The 20,751-nt window shown below is 45.9% G+C and overlaps 1 protein-coding gene across 5 annotated transcripts in view; it reads left to right on the top strand.

Moving 5' to 3' along the window:
- The first annotated feature begins 527 nt into the window (after window positions 1-527).
- FAM13C (family with sequence similarity 13 member C) overlaps window positions 528-20,751 on the top strand; it is a 74,919-nt gene continuing 54,695 nt past the window's right edge. Inside the window, exon 1 of one of the 5 annotated variants that reach the window (XM_053388327.1) lies at window positions 528-939. Coding sequence is in view for 4 of the 5 variants with exons in the window: in XM_053388323.1 (XP_053244298.1) it covers window positions 19,068-19,150 (83 nt within the window). In the remaining variant the exon portion in view is untranslated. Of the gene's footprint in view, window positions 940-14,786; window positions 15,165-19,056; window positions 19,151-20,188; window positions 20,352-20,394; window positions 20,529-20,751 lie in introns of those variants that run through there. The other 4 variants (XM_053388324.1, XM_053388323.1, XM_053388325.1 and 1 more) reach the window with 4 other exon arrangements.

The following is a 20,751-nucleotide window of genomic DNA, read 5'->3' as shown; positions in this document are numbered from 1 at the left end:
CAAAGATGGTGCTGGGTGAGCCTTTTTTAGAAGGCTACTCCGCAACCAGGGTGCTACTACTGAAAAGGCTTTGGTGGTTACTTCACTTTGTGGTCACTTCATTCACCGTGGAGCAAGCAGGACATCGAAGAGATCCAGGTTGGATATATATGGGAGAAGATGATATTTGGGTTATGCACCAAAAGGTGGCCTATATCGTTACATATAAATGAATTTCTAATTCAGATGAATCCCAGACCATGGTTTGGAGACACAGAATTGCCATGTATGAGGAGAGGAGAAGACAAAAGTCAAACCATGATTTGGTGTTGCATCTGAATCAGCTTACTATTGCACCTGATGTCTGGCCTAAATATCCATGTGTGCACAAGTATACCTGTTACTCATTTTGAACCTTTTAAAAACCCCTTAAAGATAGCTTTTAAAAGATCCTTTACCCCTACCCTTTAAATCCATCTTCGGCTCTAGTGATAGCAAATGGGGGGGGGGGAGATGTGGAGAGAAGAAAAGCATTGGAAGAGACAGTTTAGCTATAAAACTAATCTAAGGCTGTGTGATCATTAGCAGCTTAAGACTCAGGCCATTTCCCTACATGGCATTTCAAGTCATATTTGCATGTTGCTGCACAAACCAGAGAGCGAGGTGGGATGTCCTATGCACATTACCTGTTTGTTTCCCTGGCACCTGTACCTGCCTCTATTCGTTAAGCTGTGATTGCACATGCAAAACAGCTGCCTCACAGGAACACACCTCAGCTGAACTGTGAAGTGATTGTGGCTTATTGTTTTCAAACTGGATGGGAGCTGGTTGGAGGGGAAATGCATCAAACTGCAGTATTCCTCAAGAACTACGGGATATGGATGGTGGCTAATAAACATCGTGTGGACACAGGTTCAGACATCGGGAGCGGAAGGAAGCCTACTGGAGCCAGAGGAAAAGGTAATGCTTACACAGCGTTGTTAATTCATCTATGAAATGTTATGGGTATTAAAACCAGGCCCTCTCCAGCTAATTCAACATAACTGGGGCCATGGGTGTAGCTAAGGAGGGGTGGCTGCCTCCTTAAATCAATAAAATTCAATAAAAATACATAGCAAACTGAGGTTCTGCCCCCCAAACAAAAGGCCTGCCCCCCTAGCAAAAATCCTGGCTATGCTCATGACTGGGGCAGTTTTGTGCTTAAATGTGGCAGTAGCAGTTCCATGTGTTTATTTTAGCTTTCAGACCCAAGCTGGCACACTGTGTATTTCATTGAAATGTCTTGTGTTGAGGTCCTTCTTGAGGTAATTGGATGCTGAAATGAATCCTCCCCCTCCCCCCGTCGAATCTGGTGTTTCTTCTCTAGCTTAAATTCACCCACTTCTTGAGTCCTTTCCCCTCAGTTCTTTTTGTTTTACTTTGTCTTCCTTCTACCATAGGCTCTTAACTGCCATTTTCACTGAAAATTCCTCTCAAGTTCCATCTTCCTTTGTTCACAGCCTGGCCTCCCATTGGTCAGGGCAAAGATGCCATGACATCATCACCCTGACCAGGTCATTCCTCTGATGTTGCTCCTTTTTTGCCTGTGAGAGTTGTGATGAAGCAGAGTGTGTTCAGCTAAAGAACTGACACAGTTGAGGGTGGAGTGGAAAGTTAGGTGCTTTCCCCCTTGCTTCTCTTTCTTTTGTTAACCCAAGAACTGAATAATGTTTTCCCTCATAAAATGTGACATTAAGGGTTCTGTTGCTCTTTTTAAAGGCATTTAAATAATTCACAATGGTGTATCTCCACAGCGCTGGAAACGTTGTTAACAAGTGTCTCTCTAGAGAGTCACGGTTCTGCTTTGAAATTCTCACTCCATGTGAGAAAGGGAGAGTTCAGAACTTCTTGGCACCGTAGAAACTGTATTACGCTGGCATATTATCATTTATTCATATAGCATAATCTATGTACATGGTGCTTTGGAAAGAACAGGCACGTGAGCGTTTTATTTTACTGGATATTGAATATTGGAACATAAGCATTGTGATTTTCAGTATGCGCAATATGGAAACAATATGTTCCAAAATTTGTATTTGAAAACGTGTTTGAGAACATGGGCACATGCAACAGGCAATTCCCAGTTAACCATGAACTCCCTGTGGCATTATATGAAAATACTTGTTTTCCCCAAAGCCGTATTGATCTGAAGCCTCTTAAATCAAAGGACTAGACTCTGGTGTAGCTGATTTGTTGTTTGAGGTACATTCTTGCTTTAGGACCATAGTTTTCAAACTTTGTTTTGAAGGAACCTGGGGTACCTCAGAAGCTGATCAGCAGTTCCTCGATGAGATCACCATAATGGCAGACTTTATTATTATTAATTGATATTTTATATATATATATATATATATATATATATATATATATATATATATATTTTCAAGGGACGCGGGTGGCACTGTGGGTTAAACCTCAGAGCCTAGGACTTGCCGATCAGAAGGTCAGTGGTTCGAATCCCCATTGCTCGGTCCCTGCTCCTGCCAACCTAGCAGTTCGAAAGCACGTCAAAGTGCAAGTAGATAAATAGGTACTGCTCCGACGGGAAGGTAAACTGCGCTTCCGTGCGCTGCTCTGGTTTGCCAGAAGTGGCTTAGTCATGCTGGCCACATGACCCAGAAGCTGAAGCTCCTTCGGCCAATAAAGTGAGATGAGCGCTGCAACCCCAGAGTCGGTCACGACTGGACCTAATGGCCAGGGGTCCCTTTTAACTTTTATATATATTCATATATTTCTCTGCAATACAGTCCACTGCTTGGAAAGTCCAAAACAGCCAGGATTGAAGGGGAGGGGGAATGCTATTAAAAATTGGAAAAGATCTGGCACAACACTGCCCCAACAGTAATGCAGACATGCAGGTGCAAAACCACATTTTGCACTAGTGTGGACAAGACCCATGTGAGCATCTACCTCTTGATACAGTACAGATACAGGTTAAGCTGCACCTTTAATTACATCCTGTGGTGATAGCCTCCTTCCTGTTTTGTTGAAATCTCTGCTTTGCGTAGAAAAGTGGATTTGAATTTTATAGAACGTGTGACCTCTTGACTTAGTTTGTCCTGAAGTTTGACATCTTGCTTACTGCTTACTGGAGGTTTCTCTCTACTTTTCAACTGTGCTTTTAATCTGAAGATGATTTGCTCATCACAGGTTGATGAGGCACTCATGCGTCTTCTTCTGTACAGCAATATCACCGTATCAATAAAGACAGTTATGTTTTGTCTGAGTGCCAGCCTCTGTGTCTGCCTTTCTTAAGCAGGGAACCTGGTAGCCACAAAATGGACAACCTGAAAAACCTTAGACCATAAGTGTATGTATCCCTATGCCTTTTGGATAATTAGATTCTAACTTCTATTACTTTGAACTGGAGTGATGTGTGATCCCTGGAGACTATGCTATTTAATGTAACCTGGTAGAGGCATTTTATATTTTTTTTATTGGTTAATATTGCTATCACATAGCAAGTGAGTTAAAAGACAGGTGTGCCAATTTAGTTTGGAACTGGGTTGGATATGCAACCATTTCTGCACTGTGACATTTGCTCGTGAGGCCACTGTGTCTAGCTGTGTCTCTTCTTGGGGTTGCACAGCTGACTTGTGGGGCTATTTGTTATGTCTCACTGTTTCAAATAAGGTCAAGATCCGGAATTAAGAGGATTGAAATGTCTTAGAGTAGTCAGTCCCATCCTGAATGCAGAAATACAACCGAAATTACCTACCCTTAGGGATGCAATCCTATCCTACTTGGGGTTAAGCCCCATTGAAATAAATGGAGCTTATTTTGAGGTAAATGCACATGGGATCAAACCACTGTTGGGACCCACCCATTTGCCGTGACCCACAGAGCACCTGCCTTTGGTCTACACTTCACCAGGAGGCTCATCTGGCTATTTCCTGAAATTTGAAGGCTTGATTAGCTACAACACTTGCTGGATTCAGGGCCAGAGAGGTCTGGCACCCACAAACTCATAACACTCTCCCTTTGTCTCCCTCTGAGACTCGGGCCCAAAGGCAATTTTGTGTTTCCAACTTCTTTCTTTCCTTTTTATAAATGACTTTCCTTCAAAAGATCTGAAGAGGCAGGGAAGCTATGCCAGTACCTTTGAGACATCAATCACATATGGTGGGAGAAAATGATACTTTGCAGATCACTGAAATTTAATAGAACAATTTGTATCGGCCTACCCGTCTGTGTGCCATCATTCTAGCTCTGAGCAGCATCTATGAGCTAACAGAACCACATGTTGCAACTCTCTGTGAGTTGCCATCCTGGCCTGCCTGCCTTCCTTCCTTCCTTCCTTCCTTCCTTCCTTCCTTCCTTCCTTCCTTCCATCCATCTAGGAATCCTTATAGATTAGTGTCAGAGGGCCCAAACAGATGTAGTATTAAATATGCAAATACATAAAATGTACCCGACTCTGTCTGAGCACGTGGGAGGGCCACTCTGAGCCAGAGTACATATGCATAATTTTTGAGGGCCACCCCCGCCCCCGGGTCTGCACCCAGCCCACCACTGTGGTGACCAGGAGGTTCCTCACAAGTGGATGGGCCAAAAAAATGCCCTCTTCTTTTTTGACACATAGTTTGAAGGATGTACCACTTAAGAGCTCCAAACATGCTTGGCTAAGGAACTTCCATGAGGCATCTGGCTCCTGGCCACTACTGGGAACAAAATCCTGGACTAGATATGCCAGTGATCTGATCCAGCGAGGCAAATCTTCTAACACACAAGACCTGGGCAGCTACTCAACCTTCCCAGGTGCTTCTGGCAGTCACTGTTGTAAGAGAACTGTGTTCCTCTCTCCCTCCCTCCCTCTCTCTCTCTCTCTCTCTCTCTCTCTCTCTCTCTGATTAAAAATCTTTTGGTTCCTAAATGTATTTTGACTAAAGAAATATGAGCTAGTCTTGCTTGGTAGCGCACCATGCTTTCATGTTGTGAATAATTGATGATCATTGGGTCTGTTTATTGGTCTTGGGGGTATTGCTTGGGTGATTGATCGCTGCTTCGCACACAGCCTTTACATAATTTGGCAAGTACACCTTGCTCTAGAAAATAATAAATGTGCCAGAGGATGGAAGTTATCCCTCCCACCTCTCCACACATTTAACAGCAACGGCCATATTTTCTGTTGCATCTTGGGTTCGATAAAAATAGGATGCTGCTCACTGGAATGGCTTGAACTTGTGCTTGCAGTTCACCTTATAACGGGGCCATGGGCTGATTTGCAACAAGGCGGATTAGTCCCAATTGGTTTTATGGGCAAGCTGGCACCTCTGGCTTTGACAAGGTATTTATCTTGCAGAAGGATCTTTGGGTCTAAGAGAAAACAATGCTGTTTCACACATTCTGTGGAAGTGAACCATGGGGTTTGCCCGCTCAGTGTATACTTGGCAGGGATTTGCAGCCAGTCTCAGCACTCTGCCAGGAGTCGCTGGAGTTGGGAAGCTTTGGCTCTCTACGCAGCTGACCATGTGGTGGACCAAATATATATATATATAAAATGCAGTTTGGAGCATCTTACTGGGCTCCTTACTGGTCCTACCAGTAAGTCATTGGGCCCTCCAAACCTGGAAGGGCTATTGAAAGCTTCCTGTTTGGACCCGGTGATCACCGCCTTCCTCCTTATGTTAGGGAAGGACCATACTCTAGTAGGTAGAGCAACTGCTTGAATAAATTGTCCCAGGTACAATCCTTGGTGTCTCTAGGTATGGCTGGGAGAGACTCCCACCTAAGGAGCCACTGCCAGTGTAGGCAAGGCCAAGGTAGATGGACCAATGGTCTGGGTCGGTATAAGACCACTTCCTGTATCCCTCCCTTCCTCTGTTGTCTCCATGCTCCTGCTGTATCAAGCCCCAGGCCCATCTAGTCTAGCATCCTGTTTTGACTGTGGCCAACCAAACGCCTGCGGGAAGCTTACAACCAGGGCAAGTGGGTCAGTGCTCTCCTAGTTTGCAATTCCCAGGTTGCAATTCCCTTGGTGTCTCCAGATATGGCTGGAGAGGCTCCTGGCTGAAACCCTAGGGAGCTGTTGTCTGCTTAGGGTGCTGGGAATTGTAGCTCTGTGGGAATTGGGGGCGGGGGGGGGGGGGAAGAAGCTACAGGGGCCATTTCAGAAGTGGGGAAGGGATGGCCCATGAAGCACATTGTGCATTCAAGAGGCAGAGAGGTGGTGGCAAAATGATGACGAAAGAAGGCATTTTAAATTTGGTTAAAATTAGGAAAGAATTGAAAGGGTACTACTGTTAAGTGGGCCTTTGAAAGTGTGACATGCTGTATGGACATTCCTGGAGGAGGGCTGATTCATCAAGCTCCAGAGGCTTGTTCTTAGATGCAGTCAAGGTTAAAGTGTCTAACAGCAATGCATTTCAAGAGCATTTATTTGCAATCATAGTTAAATACAGTGTTCCACACTGCAGATTGTTGTTCTTGTCTTTTGCATATTTGATCCTTATTCATGTTTTTGAAAACTGCTTATATTTTTCCTCCTAATATATAAAAATTGTCTAAATCAATAAAACAAATTCCTCTTCTTTCTTCCTTTTCCCCAGCCTCTCCACACTACCCCCCCAAAAAAAATGTATTTAGGCTTCCTTGTGTGGTTTTTTTGTACTAAAAAAAAACTTACCGTGCATCAATTTTGCTGTCTTCCCACCCTGAAAAATATTCCCAAAGCTTTTTATAAAATATACTGATACCTCCCTTCTTGTTTCTTAGTGACCCTGTTATGGCTTCAATCCTATTGGCACTCAATCAGCATAATTTGCTATTAGAGTGAATGATGGCAACAACTATTGTGAGGTTAGCTGCATGGAACAAGCACATTTCCCAGCTATATCTTTTTTTGAAACAAAGGGATATATGGTTTGCCCATGCTTGCCTAGTATAGAGTCCCATTTGATTTGTAGCAATATTCAACCTGCATGCAGAACCGTTGAGTTGAGAGAGAGAGAGATAGCTGTGGGGCACAATCACATACTGTATAGGGTTTGAAATATACAGTATGGAGGACTGGGAATTACATGGATGATCCCACCTGCCCTCCCTAAATGAGTGGAGGGCTGTTGGAAATTCTGGCTGTAACTCATAGTTGCATTGCCAGGGTGACTCAGCAATGAATGGCCCCTTCAACATGATGGAAGCACATTTAACAGTCTGACTCACTTGGTGTGTTCTGCACCTCTAAGCCATTTTGTCCTAAAGTAGAACTCTTAAAACCATCCAAGTACTATGTCAAACTCAGACAGTGAGTTAACAGTGATGGAACTGGGAGCTGCTAATCTTGGTCCAATATAGGTCTTCCACTTCCTCTTTCAGAACAGTGTAAAATGTTTTCTGCTTGCTTATCCTATACAGATTTGGAGTGCAAAGAGATTTGAACAGCTATTAATGCCTAACCGGCATTTGGTTCAAAGCGCAGGTCTTGAAGGAACGGTGCTGTCACAACTTGTGAGTCATTTATTTGAGTCATCCAGTTCTACTACTTTTTGGTGGCTGTCTTATTTTTCTGGCACACATGGATACAGCCTGTTCTCCTAAGAATAATTGTTAATTCTGCCTTTCATTAAGAGTTTTTTCTTTCTTGATAGCATTACAATCATGTATAGGGATCAAAAGTAGGCTGTTTTTTGCTCACCATCTTTATTGATATTCTGCTTCTGAGTGGAGCTTGGCAGAGAATAACCTGGGGTTATGTTTTGTTTTCGGCCTCCTCCTTAAATATTCCCAGTTACCTTGCAGGATCAGACTGCAGTTTGCTTGTTCATTTATTTAAAAATAAATGCACTTTTGCACAATTTGGATTTAATAGAACTGTGCAAAATCTGTAATGATAAAACAAATTGGGGTCGCTTAATGGTCTGAGTAGGGACGCAGGTGGCGCTGTGGGTTAAACCACAGAGCCTAGGACTTGCCGATCAGAAGGTCGGTGGTTCAAATCCCCGCGACGGGGTGAGCTCCCATTGCTCAGTCCCTGCTCCTGCCAACCTAGCAGTTCAAAAGCACATCAAAGTGCAAGTAGATAAATGGGTACCGCTCCGGCGGGAAGGTAAACGGCGTTTCCGTGTGCTGCTCTGGTTCTCCAGAAGTGGCTTAATCATGCTAGCAACATGACCCGGAAGCTGTACGCCGGCTCCCTCGGCCAATAAAGCGAGATGAGCGCCGCAACCCCAGAGTCGGTCCCGACTGGACCTAATGGTCAGGGGTCCCTTTACCTTTACCTAATGATCTGAGTGGGATGTGTGCTGAACTCTCTGTAAATTAAGGCTCTCTTCTATCCTTCTCCAAATGACATCAACTTCATATTAAACCACCTTGGGATCTGATTATGTTACTGAGGGCCCAGCCACACTTTCCTATAAGTCCATACCTCTTTGGCCCATTTTCAATTTGGTCCAGGGCTGGGTGTTCGTACTTGGGATTTTTGCCTAAGCTTTTACTTGAGGAAGATCTGTGAAAGCCCATGTTTTCCCAGCTGTGGCAGAGAGTAGGAGAAACAGCGAGTCAGAGAATCGAGAAGGGATTACGTTCACATAGCTGGACCTGCATGGATCTTTAAAACAAATGAGGGCAAAATCGAAAGAAACAATGAACAGCGAAGGCAGCAGACGTGTTTTGCGCATATATCATGTGATCAGTCGGGTCAGCAATGCTAAGGACCAGAAGAGCTCTGCTCAGAAGTTGGAAAGACAACTGGAAAATGATCCTTGAGGGGAGGCAAGGAAAGAAGGTGAAGAGGTGGACTGCCCCAGAATGCAACTCCCGGGAAAAGTATGAGGAATCCCATTTAAGAGCTGTTTTCAGAGCAGTTTAGGAAGTGGAGCAAATCTCTCTCTGGGTTTCCCCTGGATTTCATAAAACTTGATTTAATGGTTAACCAGAGCAAGCAGAGAGAGAAAGCTGTTGGACCCGGGATAAGCGATCAATTCAGAATATGGGGGTAACATGTGTCCAACAAAAGGCAGCCACACCACCCCTTTGTTTAGGTGTAATGTTTGTCTTCACCTTTAAATTGCTATGTTTCTGTCTTGCGTTATTGCATTACAGTGAATGCATTTATGTAAGATGTGCTGAAGAAACAGGCCAATTCAGCCATACCCAAGCATGGAGATATCAATACTTACTGATCCGGCAGTGTTTGGGGCAGCGGGGACTGTTCTGTGCCCAAAAGGCCACCCTACCTATAGAATCCTCAGCTTTTTCAGCAGGACATGATGTGCCAAAGGTTGTGTGTGCCTCCTTATATTGAAGTGAATAAGAAAGCCTGCTGGCACAATACTCCACATAGAGAAAAATGAAGAGCTGGGTTATTTTTAGTGAGCTGCCTTTTGTCTTGGTTGTTCTAGATTCTTGCTTATGTATGCCTCTAGGTCATGCTCTGCTGAGAACCTGCTTTTGGTGAAATAGAATTTCCTCCTCCTGACACTTGCAAGGAAAAAATACATATATTAAAGGGGATGCATGATCAAAGCTTTTTTCCTGAACTGCTAAATGACCAAGTGTCTTGAGGTAAAATGTGTCCTCATTCTGTGAAATGTGTGGTAGAAAGCTACTTGGGCAGCAAAATTGAGCACACATAGAAAAGGGACGCAGAGACAGGCATGCTGAATGGAGAGATGGAGAGTTAAGACTGACCGGTGAGGTGGCCAGGTTTGCTGAGGGTACTGAATTGTTCAGGGTTGTGAAAACAAGAGAGAGATTGTGAAGAGCTTTTAAAGGACCTTTCCCAACTGAGTGAACGGGCAGCAAAATGGCAAATGCAAGTGTAAAGTAATGCATTTCCGGGTGAAAAACCTTAAATTTCAAATGATGGCTATGCTCTGCCTCCACAGTTCAGAGGAAGTAATGCTTCTGAATGTTGTTTTGTTCAGGACCTGCTTGCGGGGATCCCACAGGCATCTGGTTGGCCACTGTGAGAACAGGATGCTGGACTAGATGGGCCGCTGGCCTGATCCAGCAGGCTCTTCTTATGTCCATAAAGCGAAGCCCACTTGAGAGAAAAAACAACAGACCACTGCTGACATCTTTAAATGTGTATGCATTCATACTGAACTCAGTATGTGAACAGGGACACCCCAGATACCCCTGGGTGGTGGATATTACCTCAGTGTCTGACTGTGACATGGAGCAGGAGACTCACTAAGGGACCTACCACTTGACATGGGTGTGTGGTAGTGGAGAGGACACTTTCCTTCATCTACCCTGTCCATAGCCACCATGAATTGGCTAAGGGGGACAGGTGCAGAACTATAACCTGGTTCATAGCACAATCCCAGGCTTGTTCACTCAGATGTAAATCCCACTGTATTCAGTGGTACGCAACACAGTTAAGTTTGTTTAAGATTGTGGAGGCAAACTACAAAGCTGCCTTATATAGCATAATGTCAGGTCATTGGCACAGACCAGTGTGGGGAACCTTTGGCACTCCAGATGTTACTGAACTACAAGTCCCATCAGTCCCAGCAAGCATGGCCAGTGGCTAGGGATGATGATAGTTCAGCAACACCCGGAGGGCCAGAGGTTCCCCACACCTGGTCTATGTAGTCCAGGATTGTCTTCTCCAGCCTTACCATGTTGTGCCCTCCAAATGTTTGGGACTGAAACTTCCATCACCCTCAGCCAGGGTCCCAAAGTCAGCAGCTCTCCATAAACTCAAGCAAGACCCTTCCCTCTTCTGCAACCTGGGATTCTTTTAACTGATGATGCTGGAGATAGAGCTCAAGACTTTGTAGATGCAAGTCATGAACTTAAACCCTGCACCGGGGGCACTTTTCTTCTTTCTCATTTGGTGGAGACACCGAACACGTCACTCTTGTGTTCCTTTCCCTTTTACCAAGTCAGAGATTTCAAATGCAAAATGCCAAAGTGCAACAAGGTTTCTGCTTAAAAAACTAAACCATAATGCTTCGTGTGCTTTTCTCTGTGGGTTATTTTTTTTTAAACCCTTAAATCCTGGTTAGTCATTTCTATGCTAAAACTCTTATCTCCTACTCTGCACCTTTACAGCATCTTACATCATTGTTAATATTTCTCCTTTGAGGTTTTAGTCAGTGCTGTTAGCACTATGTATAAATATGAGTAACCCTTCCAAAAAAAAAGTGAAGTGAGAAGAACTGCAGATTTGTTCGCAAACCTTATTTGCAAACAGGAAGCGAGGCCCATGGCCATTCTGGAGAATTATAAGGCAGTGAAACCCAAACAAGTAATATTCTCAGCAGAGCTGAAAGCATTCATCACTTAATCTGTGGAATCTGTTCATTAATCATAGATTTTAAGCTCTGGAATTTCTCATCAGAAGAACCCTCTCTGCAAAGTCTTGTAAACAACTTGTGCACATTAAACCATAACCCTGCCCATGTAGTCAACAGAAACAAGTAATTATTATTGAGTAAATAGCCTCATAAGATCAAAGGCAATGAAGCTTCATTGTACTAATTATTAAATTGTTAAATGCATACATTAAGTTACAGCCACAACTTCCTTGTGAGACAGAAGAAGAACCTCCTTCTCTGATTCAGGTTAAAGGTTTGCTTAGGACAGGTGTTTGGAACCTTTGGCCCTTCAGATGTTGCTGTGAACTACAACTCCCATGTCCCAGCAAGCATGGCTAGTTGCAAGAATGATGGGAGTTGCAGTTCAGCCTCTCCCCCCTCTTAAATGTGAATGCAACCTGGATCAAAAACACCAGACAGCCAACCTAACAGCTGCCAAAGAATTATAACAAATAACCATAACCACCGCCTATTCATTATTGACTTCAAAATTCTTTTAAGTAGTGAATGGCAGGTTGTAGAGACTATCATCATCTGATTTCCCCCCAAAGCAATTTATGATTTGTTTAAGAACCATTGGCATTAACGCTCTCCATTGTTTTTGTCCATTGGAGTGTTTTACTCCAAAAGACAGTGAACTTTAAGAGATTTGCATCAGTGAACATTGGGGGTCTGTTTTCCTTTTTATCTTGTTCATTTGGGGTGCTTTCCCCATTTTTTTCTTGCACTCCCATAGTTTGGGAGCCAAGATTGTAGAGGTGTGTGTGTGTCGTAAGCAAATACTTTTTAGTTTACTAGTCAGCAGTCTCAGCTTTGGCTTCTCCTTGCATATCATTCCTTCAACTGTAGTCACCTTGATTTATAAAAAAACTTATTTCCCCAGAAATAATATTCATGTATGCTACAGAACAGAATGTAAACCCTAGCGGTCACTAGGACAATGTGGGAGGCAGTTCAGTAGAAGTAATCTGGGCTCTGTGAAAAATAACATAAAAATAAATGCCCTGCAATCAGGGGCATATGAAGTGGGGGGCGGAAGGGGCGGGCTGCCACGGGTGCCACTTGGGTGTGTGTGACAAGATGGCCCCTGCCTCCCCCCAGCTGTAGAGTGACCAAGGGTGCGCACAGTCATAATGGGCGCCACTCATGTGGCATCCATATGGGCTGCTGCTCTTGCGCGCCGTCCATACGGGCATCTGTCCGGGATGCCTCTTGCACGGCAACCGTATGGGCTGCCGCTCGTGAGCAGCGGCCCATACGGAGTGCGCACGCGTGGCAGCCTATACGGTTGCCGTGCGTGTGTCACCGGGCGGTTTGCCCCGCCCCTCGGCGTCCCACCTCGGTTCCGGAGAGGGTTCTTCCACTACTGCCTGCAATCGCTGTGAATCATGCTTTGAAGGACTGGCATCAAATGCCACAAGCAACCAAGCAGAGATGCTCAGTTTTCCTGTGCACCAAGGAATGTGGATTTCTCTAGTATTCACTGTGCTGCCTATGCACCAGCTGAGCAAACATTTTATTCCCCCAGATTACAAATATCATTATTCTGTTGCTAGGACTGAATACTCCACTGGCTTCGGACAAATATTCCTTACAAGTGTATGTGGCGGCTTTATCACATAGCACAGACATGGTGTACAAAACAGACCTGCATTGATTTTCATCCTTGAATATTGTTGAGGTAAAATGTTTTCTTCCCCCCTTGGTTTTTTTGAAGGGCAAGCTATTCAGGGGGTGGGTGGGTTGCCAAACAGTGAAATTTCTCTCTCACACTGCCCAAGTGTTCACAGGCATTTATAGCCTCTGGTTTCCCTTACGATTATTGCTTTAGTGCCATTTGTGTTTACCTGGGATTTTGTCTTCTGTAAGTGATCCCAACTTATCAGGAAATGTAAATGGAATGTGATGACATCACTGTGGCACAAAACCTATCAACACTGAGAGCAAGCAAAGCCAATCCTTTGGACTGGTGATGGGAAGAAAGGCCACTCTGAGCCAGAGCAGAGAGGTGAGAGTTTTGTGTCCTCCTGGGCCTGCACCCTTGGTGGCAGCCAAGCTTCCAACCCCTAGGTACGCCCCTGCCTGTCCTACCTACATTTCAGATTATTTATTCTTGGGGAGGGAGATCAGGATATAGACAGATTATTCTCTGCAGGTGCACATGGTGTTCTATATTTAGTGCAGCAACCTCTGTTTCCCCAAACACCAATTCTTCTTCTCCTTCTTCCCCTGTGAAAGATCAAGTGTATGGAGAAGGCAGAATCAGGATTCAATATGACCTTCTGTTGAAATTCATTTGGTTAGTTTGCTACTCAGCTTTGGTCAGACCACACCTGGAGTCCTGCGTCCAGTTTTGGGGGCCACATTTTAAGAAGGATATTGACAAGCTTGAATTGTGTGCAGAGGATGACGACCAAGATGATGGAGGGTCTGGAAACCAAGCCTTATGAGGAACGATGGAAGGAGCTGGGTATATTCTGCTTGGAAGAGAGGAGACTTAAGGGGAGATATAATTGCCAGGGCCATCTTAAGCATATCCGGCGCCTTGATGCAAAGCTCCCTCCGGTGCCCCCCACCGGTTTCCCATAGGTTTTTTTAGGGAGGACGGTGCTGCCAGCGGGGCTAGAGAAGGAGGGCAGCAGCTGGAGGGTCGCTCCTCCGGCACTGAAGAGGCGGAGGCGGAACGCAACACCTCCCAGCTCAGCTGGCCACTTTGTGGTGGCCATGGCAGACGGAGGCCCTGGGCGTGGTGCTGCTTCAGCGTGGCATGGCGAGGGTAGCCTCTGCCTCTTCCCTGGCGCCCTCCAGAACTTGCCGCCCCGCTCCACTAGCCTCTATGGGTAAGATGCCCCTGATGATCGCCATCTTCAAATATCTTCAAATGTCACATGGAAGATGGAGAAAGCTTGTTTTCTCCTGCTCTGGAGAATAGGACTCAATCCAATGGCGTCAAGTTACAAGAAAAGAGATTCCGACTAAACAAAGAACTTTCTGATAGAGCTGTTTGACAGTGGAATGGACTCTCAGGAGCTGGTGGTTTTTAAGAAGAGGTTGGATGACTCTCTGTCTTGCATGCTTTAGTTGAGATTCCTGCCATCCAGGGGGTTGGACTAGATGATCCTCGGGGTCTTTTCCAACTATACAATGTTATGATTCTCTCTCACCACATGTGTAAACACACACAGAGAAGCAACTTCACCTCTTGAATCGCCATAATTGCAATGGTGAGCGCGCTTCCTCCTCCTCCTAATTCTCCAAGCGGCGCGGGATATTTTTCTCGCTCTGTCTCTCGGGAGGCGTCGCGCTGCCGAGCAGAACCTGCGAAAGGGAATCTCCGAAGATGACTCATCCTGGCGGCAGGGAGGAAAGGGAGCCCAGCCTGATCCTCGCACCTACCGCAGGGACCGACAAGTGTGGCGAGAGGCTCGCGCCAAAAGCCTGGGATCGAGGTGCGCGCGCGGACTGCTCCCTCCTCTCCCCGCCCCCCACCCCAGTTCCCCAAGACGCGCGCAAGGGCGCGTTCCTCGCCTAGTCCTTGTTTCCGTACCTTCATTCAGCGCAGCAGCAGTGCCTGATGGGCGTTGTGGTTTCCAGCAAGGCTGACACGCAGAAATCCCAGGGGGTCCTCGGATGGTGAGCATGTGCAGAAGAGGCCAGGATACAGCCTTGTGTACGCCGAGCTAGCCGGCGCGCGCGCCCGCCCGCAGGATAATCTCGCCTTCGCCGTGCCATGCCTCTGCATGGGTTGCAGCCGCTGAGAAGGATCCGAGGAGGAGGCGGAAAAGGAGCCTGCCCGCCTTTCTGATCAGCCCCTCCGATGTTTTCTTGCTTCTGCTTCAGCATCCAGGACCATTCCTTCAGCAGCTCGGCTCTGCCAGAGTAAGTGTGCCTGCTTTCAGTGGCTGCCCCCCGGCTGCCTACCCCCCCATGATGAATGGCAACGGTATGCTTCTTGGCCAATGGATACGTTGCTCAAACCCTTTGCATGGAAGGCAGGTAGGAAAGGGGGGGGGGACATGTCCCCTCCAGTAGTCATCATTAAATTACGAGCCGGCCGAATTGCAACACAATAAGCGAGCAACCTCTCTCTACGTGCAGGGAGTAGTTAACTGTTTACCAACTGGACGCGCCTGGCAACCTCTAGTACGGGTGTCAGCGTTGGTGCAGATGGCGGGGGGGTTCCTGCTTTGGATTCGCACGGTTCTGCAGAGAGGAGTTTTATGCCTAGGGCACGCCTCGAGAGAAAAGAGGGTGACGATCCAGCTGGTTGTAAATCGGGGCGAGCCAGTACGTGAGGGTTAGGAGAGCACATGAGCTCTGTAGCAAGTGACGGCAGGAGCGGGGAGGTGGGGGGGGGGAACCACCCCATAAAGCATGTTTTCAGGGAAAACCGCTGAATTCCTGCAGATTTGGCAAAATCCGCCCTCCCCACCCCTCGCCTTGTTGGGAGTTAATGCACAATGTGGGGGGGGGAATGCATGCATTTATTTTATTAATGACCCCAGATTTTATTTTATTAAAAAACCCTTGATGCTGTTTTCCTTCAAGGCGTCATTTTCATATCTGAATATTGCTGAGTTTATTGCGAGCTGCAGTTGTGGATCCCTAGAGCATGTGCCATGCCTGGAATATTGTGGTCTATTTTTGCATCACGCCCCCCCCCCCGCTGTTATATTTTTGGAGCTAGGAAACATGAGGGTTCAGCAAGGCCAGGAGCAGGGAAACAATTTATGGATTTGTTTATGTGTGGAGTACAGTTTTCCATTGTGGAAATGGTGGGAATGCAACAAAATACATTAAACACATGCATAAAGGTGCGTTTTCGAGACTAAAGTACTGCAGGAGAGATTATATGTATTGTTTCATTAGCAATAAGCAGTGCTGCCAGCAGGTGCTTCTGAAAAGTGGGAGTGCTACAAGGCCTGCACATTGTGCCAGGTCAGGCCCTTACCCCATTGCCCCTCAACTCCACCCACACCAAGCTCCTCCCACTTGCCCTATCCAAGGTCTACCTGTGCACACCTGTTAGTGACATTAGGTAAATGCATAGACATATCCAGGCTTTATTTGGGGTGGGGTTTATGTTAGGAGGGGGACAGAACTGAGTTACCTGCAACACAAATGGTCAATGGGGGGGGCAGCTGCCCTCTGCCCCTCCTGGCTATGCCCATGGATAAATGGAACCTGAACCAGTTCACTTCTGAATAACAGATGCTGGGGAGAAATGGGTTTCCCAGGTATTTGAGGGCGCTGCTGGACACATCAGATGGGGGGTTAGTGAACAGGGTATTTTTGTGGGTTGGGGCAGGATGGCAAATCAGATTGTAATTACAATGGTGGCCAAGTGGAAGTTAGCTCCCCCCCATTTTAATCACCTCCCCCGCTTCTATTTACCTTGCAGGGGGAGAGACCTTTCATATGTGACATGTATGCTTCCCCCCAGCAAATAAGGTGTTGGTGGTGTTGGATATAAATCCGGGAAAATGTGTTTGTGAGGGTTGGGTGGAGGGTTTAAATCTTCTCCTCACAGCAGAATTGACCCTAGTATGATTCCCCCCTTCTCCTGTAGGTAGGGGCTTTAATTTTTGTTATTTTTAAAGGTGGGAAATCCTGTTGACCTATAGATTGCCCTCTGCATGGTGCAGAATCACAGAATTGTAGAGTTGGAAGGGACCACAAGCATCATCTAGTCCAACCCCCTGCAATGCAGGAATCTTTTGCCTATTGTGGGGCTCAAACACATAATCCTGAGATTTAGAGCCTTATAGTGTACCAGCTGCCTGAGAGAGTTTCTCAAAGCATATGTTACTTCTAGACTTGCTGATACGCCATGCTACAACCTTCCAACCCATCCACCAATTTTCCAGTGAACAAAAGGAGAACAGTGGTACCTCTGGATATGGTTGCATATCCTTTGGGTTACGCACGCGGCAAACCCGGAAGTATTTTTCCAGGGTTCCGCCATGTGCGCTTGCGCAGAAGTGCTCTATGCGCCGCGCTCATGCGCAGAATGGGCACCTCCGGTTGCGAATTCCTTGGGATCTGACCGGAGCTCCAGAATGGATTCCGTGCACCACCGGAGGTACCACTGTACCAGTTTTGGAAACTTTGGAAAACAAAGGTTGCACTGCCTCAGATGGCTCTTAAGAAGATTAGAAAACCTCAGAGAGGAAGGATCCATCAAGGGCTACTAGCCTTTGGAAACTCCATTTTCAGAGACATTGTATCTCCGACCCAAGCACTAAAGCCAAGCAGTTACTACTTTGTATCCTCCCATTTGCTGACACACCTCCTATTTGCTTTTAATTGCTTCCCCTCTAAAAAAAAAAATTACGTTTCAAAGTTCACAAGGCTCAGAAGGAGAAATAAATTCAGGCATCTTCAGAAAGCAATTCTGTAGCAGCTGAAGATGTAGGACACCTCCAAACAGGGCCAGCCCAACTGTTAGACAGAGGGAACAGACACTCTGGGGCAGCCCCTGGCTGTTCCTTCTGACCACCACCACTCTACCCGTTATAGAGCAGTGCTTGCTGCAGCTGGCAATGGGGTGGTAGTTGGTTGTTTGTAGCTTCGTGCAGCACCACGTCTTGGAGTGGCCTGGTTTCCTGGTGTTTTAGTTTTCATTGAAAATCGGCTAGAGCGGAGAAGCTTCCCCTGTATGCCAATTTCCCCAATTACATTGCCTGCCCACCCCCCACCCCCGAGCTGCCGTTGGCTCTGCTATGGGACATACTTGCATAGTTGTGCGCTTTTCCCAGGGGCAAAATAATGGCAGCTTTTAGGGGGCTACCACGGATCAAGAAAACTGGCAGAGGGGAAAGGATCAAACTCTCGCAAGTGCCATTGGCCTGAATACTTAAAACTCAGTCTCTGGTGTCTTGTGCTATTCGGCCTTAAATGGTAGGTGCCTCAGAGTGGCAGAACCTGAAAAAGACTAAAGCAAAATAATAAGTAGGTAAATGACAGTCACTTAGTTTGCATACATGTGTGCTGACCGTAAATGATTATTTTTTTTATTTGTCCTTAATTTTTTTGTATGTCCTTGGCAGACTTCCCCTCCCCCTGGCTGTAATATAGTGGTTCTGCTTTCTGGGTTTTCTGTAAATCAACCAGCGTGTAATTCTATATTCTATAATGCTATCCTCCAGGGTAGGAAACCTTCCCCCCACCTGAGGGTGACATGTGGTGGTTCATGGATAGTTGGGGGGGCATTTGTCCCCCCCCCACCTCTCTGACACACATTATTTCTCTCTTCCGGTCAGTCTGGGGATGCACTTTATAAAGGGAGGGTAGCGTGATGAATTGGTTTAACTACCTTGCTCTGCTGGCTGATGCAGGGAGGCTTCAACCGCCCCCATGCCACCCCCCACTCCCTGCACCTCCCCTAATCTGCTCTGCAAGATCAGGGGAACCCCAAGAACAGTGTGTGTGTGTGTGTGGGGGGGAATTGTTCTCCCAGATATGTAGAAATGCTTGTGCACTGACAGAACAATCTCCATAGGGCTGTGTTGGATTCCATCTTGTGCCTCTCAAGAGGAGATGTGTAAAGAGTTTCCTGTGAGCGAGCGCATTGGTGGTTGGCATAGGTAGGCCCCATTTCCTCCTGCCGATTTGGGTGGTAGGGGAGGACAGGCCTGCACCCTTTTGTGGCTCCCGTCTCTGCTCTTGTAGATGTGGCGGCCATTTTGTGACTGGCGCCCACAGAGCTTTCCTCAACATTCCATATTTGGCCTGAAAAGGTTGGCGACCCTTCATGACTTAAAAAGCACAATCCATCGCTACATGGGCAGAGAACGGCAAATAACACAATGGGGGCACGTTTTTCTCACTCCCCGGCTAGCTCTTGTCATGCACAAGGACATGAGGTAATCATAATAGCTGTGCCCAGTGGCTTACCAGAAGCCATGGGCAGCAGAACATGAGCACAACAGCCATCTGATCCCAAGTGACTAGTATTCAAAGGCACACTGCCTTAGAATCATGACTGTTATATAGCCATGATGACTAGTAGTCACATAGCCTTATGCGCCATGAACATGCAGTGCTGACTGTCTTACTGAATGGGATCCCTGTGCTGACTTTTTAGTTTTGGAGACTCTTGGGCCTCTCCCTCATTTAAGTTCCATGGCAGTCAGGACACTTAACTGCCTGGATCATTCCTAGAATTTTTGTGAATATATTAACTGCTTGCTTTTACCCTTCAAAGGCTGGATATAAAATAGCGTTCTCTTTTTTTCCTTGTAGGATGTATAAAGTGTCATAGCTCATTTTTTTGAATTACCCACTATGGGTACTCAGCTTCTTCCTTGCGGGTTTTTACTCATTCATACCTCTGCTTTGTTTTTGGCAGTGTTGTGGGGGCATTTTGTAGGCTGGCGACTCATAACAGGTCAAAAAACAATTCCAAATAGCCCCGAAACGACATAGTTACAACACAGACAGTTGAAAGCCCTGCAGATGTCTTGTCATGCAAATGATTGTCATGTCTTGTCCATAGTGTGCTGTTGACAACCAGAGACCATGCAGTTACACAGTAAAAATATTTGGGCAGTCTTCTATTTTATTCCATATTAATTTTAGGTGTTATTGAGAAATAATCACCCAATATTGCTCAGTTTCAAATTCTATGTAAAAATGGAATTCAGTGAGGTAGAAATCCCTCCCTAAAAAACACATTGCAATTGTACAAGCATTCACCCTTCTTTTCCTTTTTTTTGTTGTTTTGTTCTGTTGCTGCTTCTGGCTCTTGCTGGTTTGGTGCAATTTGTCCCCCATGGCTGCTGCCTTGCCCTCCTCCTCAGATTGGTCCCATGGGTGTCTCCAGCCAATCAGGTACCATGTAGTGAAAAGGATGACATCACAATCCTGTGTAGCCCATTACTTTTGACTTAAGTAACAAGGCCACTGAGGACAAGCAATGTGAGGGCAATGCCAAGTGAGCAAGTTTACATTCTCAGAAGTAGTAACAACAGCAACAATAATTACTGGAAAATTGCTGGGGAAAGGGGAGCTAGGTTCTATGGGAGTGGAAAAGGGGGAACTTACTTGAAATGTCTATGGCAAAATGTGAGTGGTTCTGGTTGAGCAGTAAGCTCTAATCCTTACATTGTAGTTTCATGGCATATTTCAAAACTTTCCAGACTGTGGGGCCTTGAAGAAGTTTATATAAAGCTATTTTCCCGCTGATATTTTGGTTCCTGCACTGGCTAAAGGTTCTGAGTGAAGAAGACCACAGTGTTACATGTATTTTATAATGACAATTCTATCTCTCAGTGTGCAGCAATCTCAAGTTCTTATAAACCCGTACGTCAATTCATCAGTAGTGTGGCCAACATGGCAACAGGATTTTGAAAACATATTTCCTTGGCATGTACATTAGCACAGCCCTGAAATTGCCCAGCCTAATATAGTGCTTAATGCCCTTCACTGTGCCATTTTCAGGAAGTCTTAAAGTTGTGAGGTGTGC

Source organism: Podarcis raffonei, chromosome 5 (genome assembly GCF_027172205.1).
Source record: "Podarcis raffonei isolate rPodRaf1 chromosome 5, rPodRaf1.pri, whole genome shotgun sequence".
NCBI lineage: Eukaryota > Metazoa > Chordata > Lepidosauria > Squamata > Lacertidae > Podarcis > Podarcis raffonei.
Note: the sequence above shows the minus strand (reverse complement) of the source record. Positions and strands in the feature narration are given on the sequence as shown.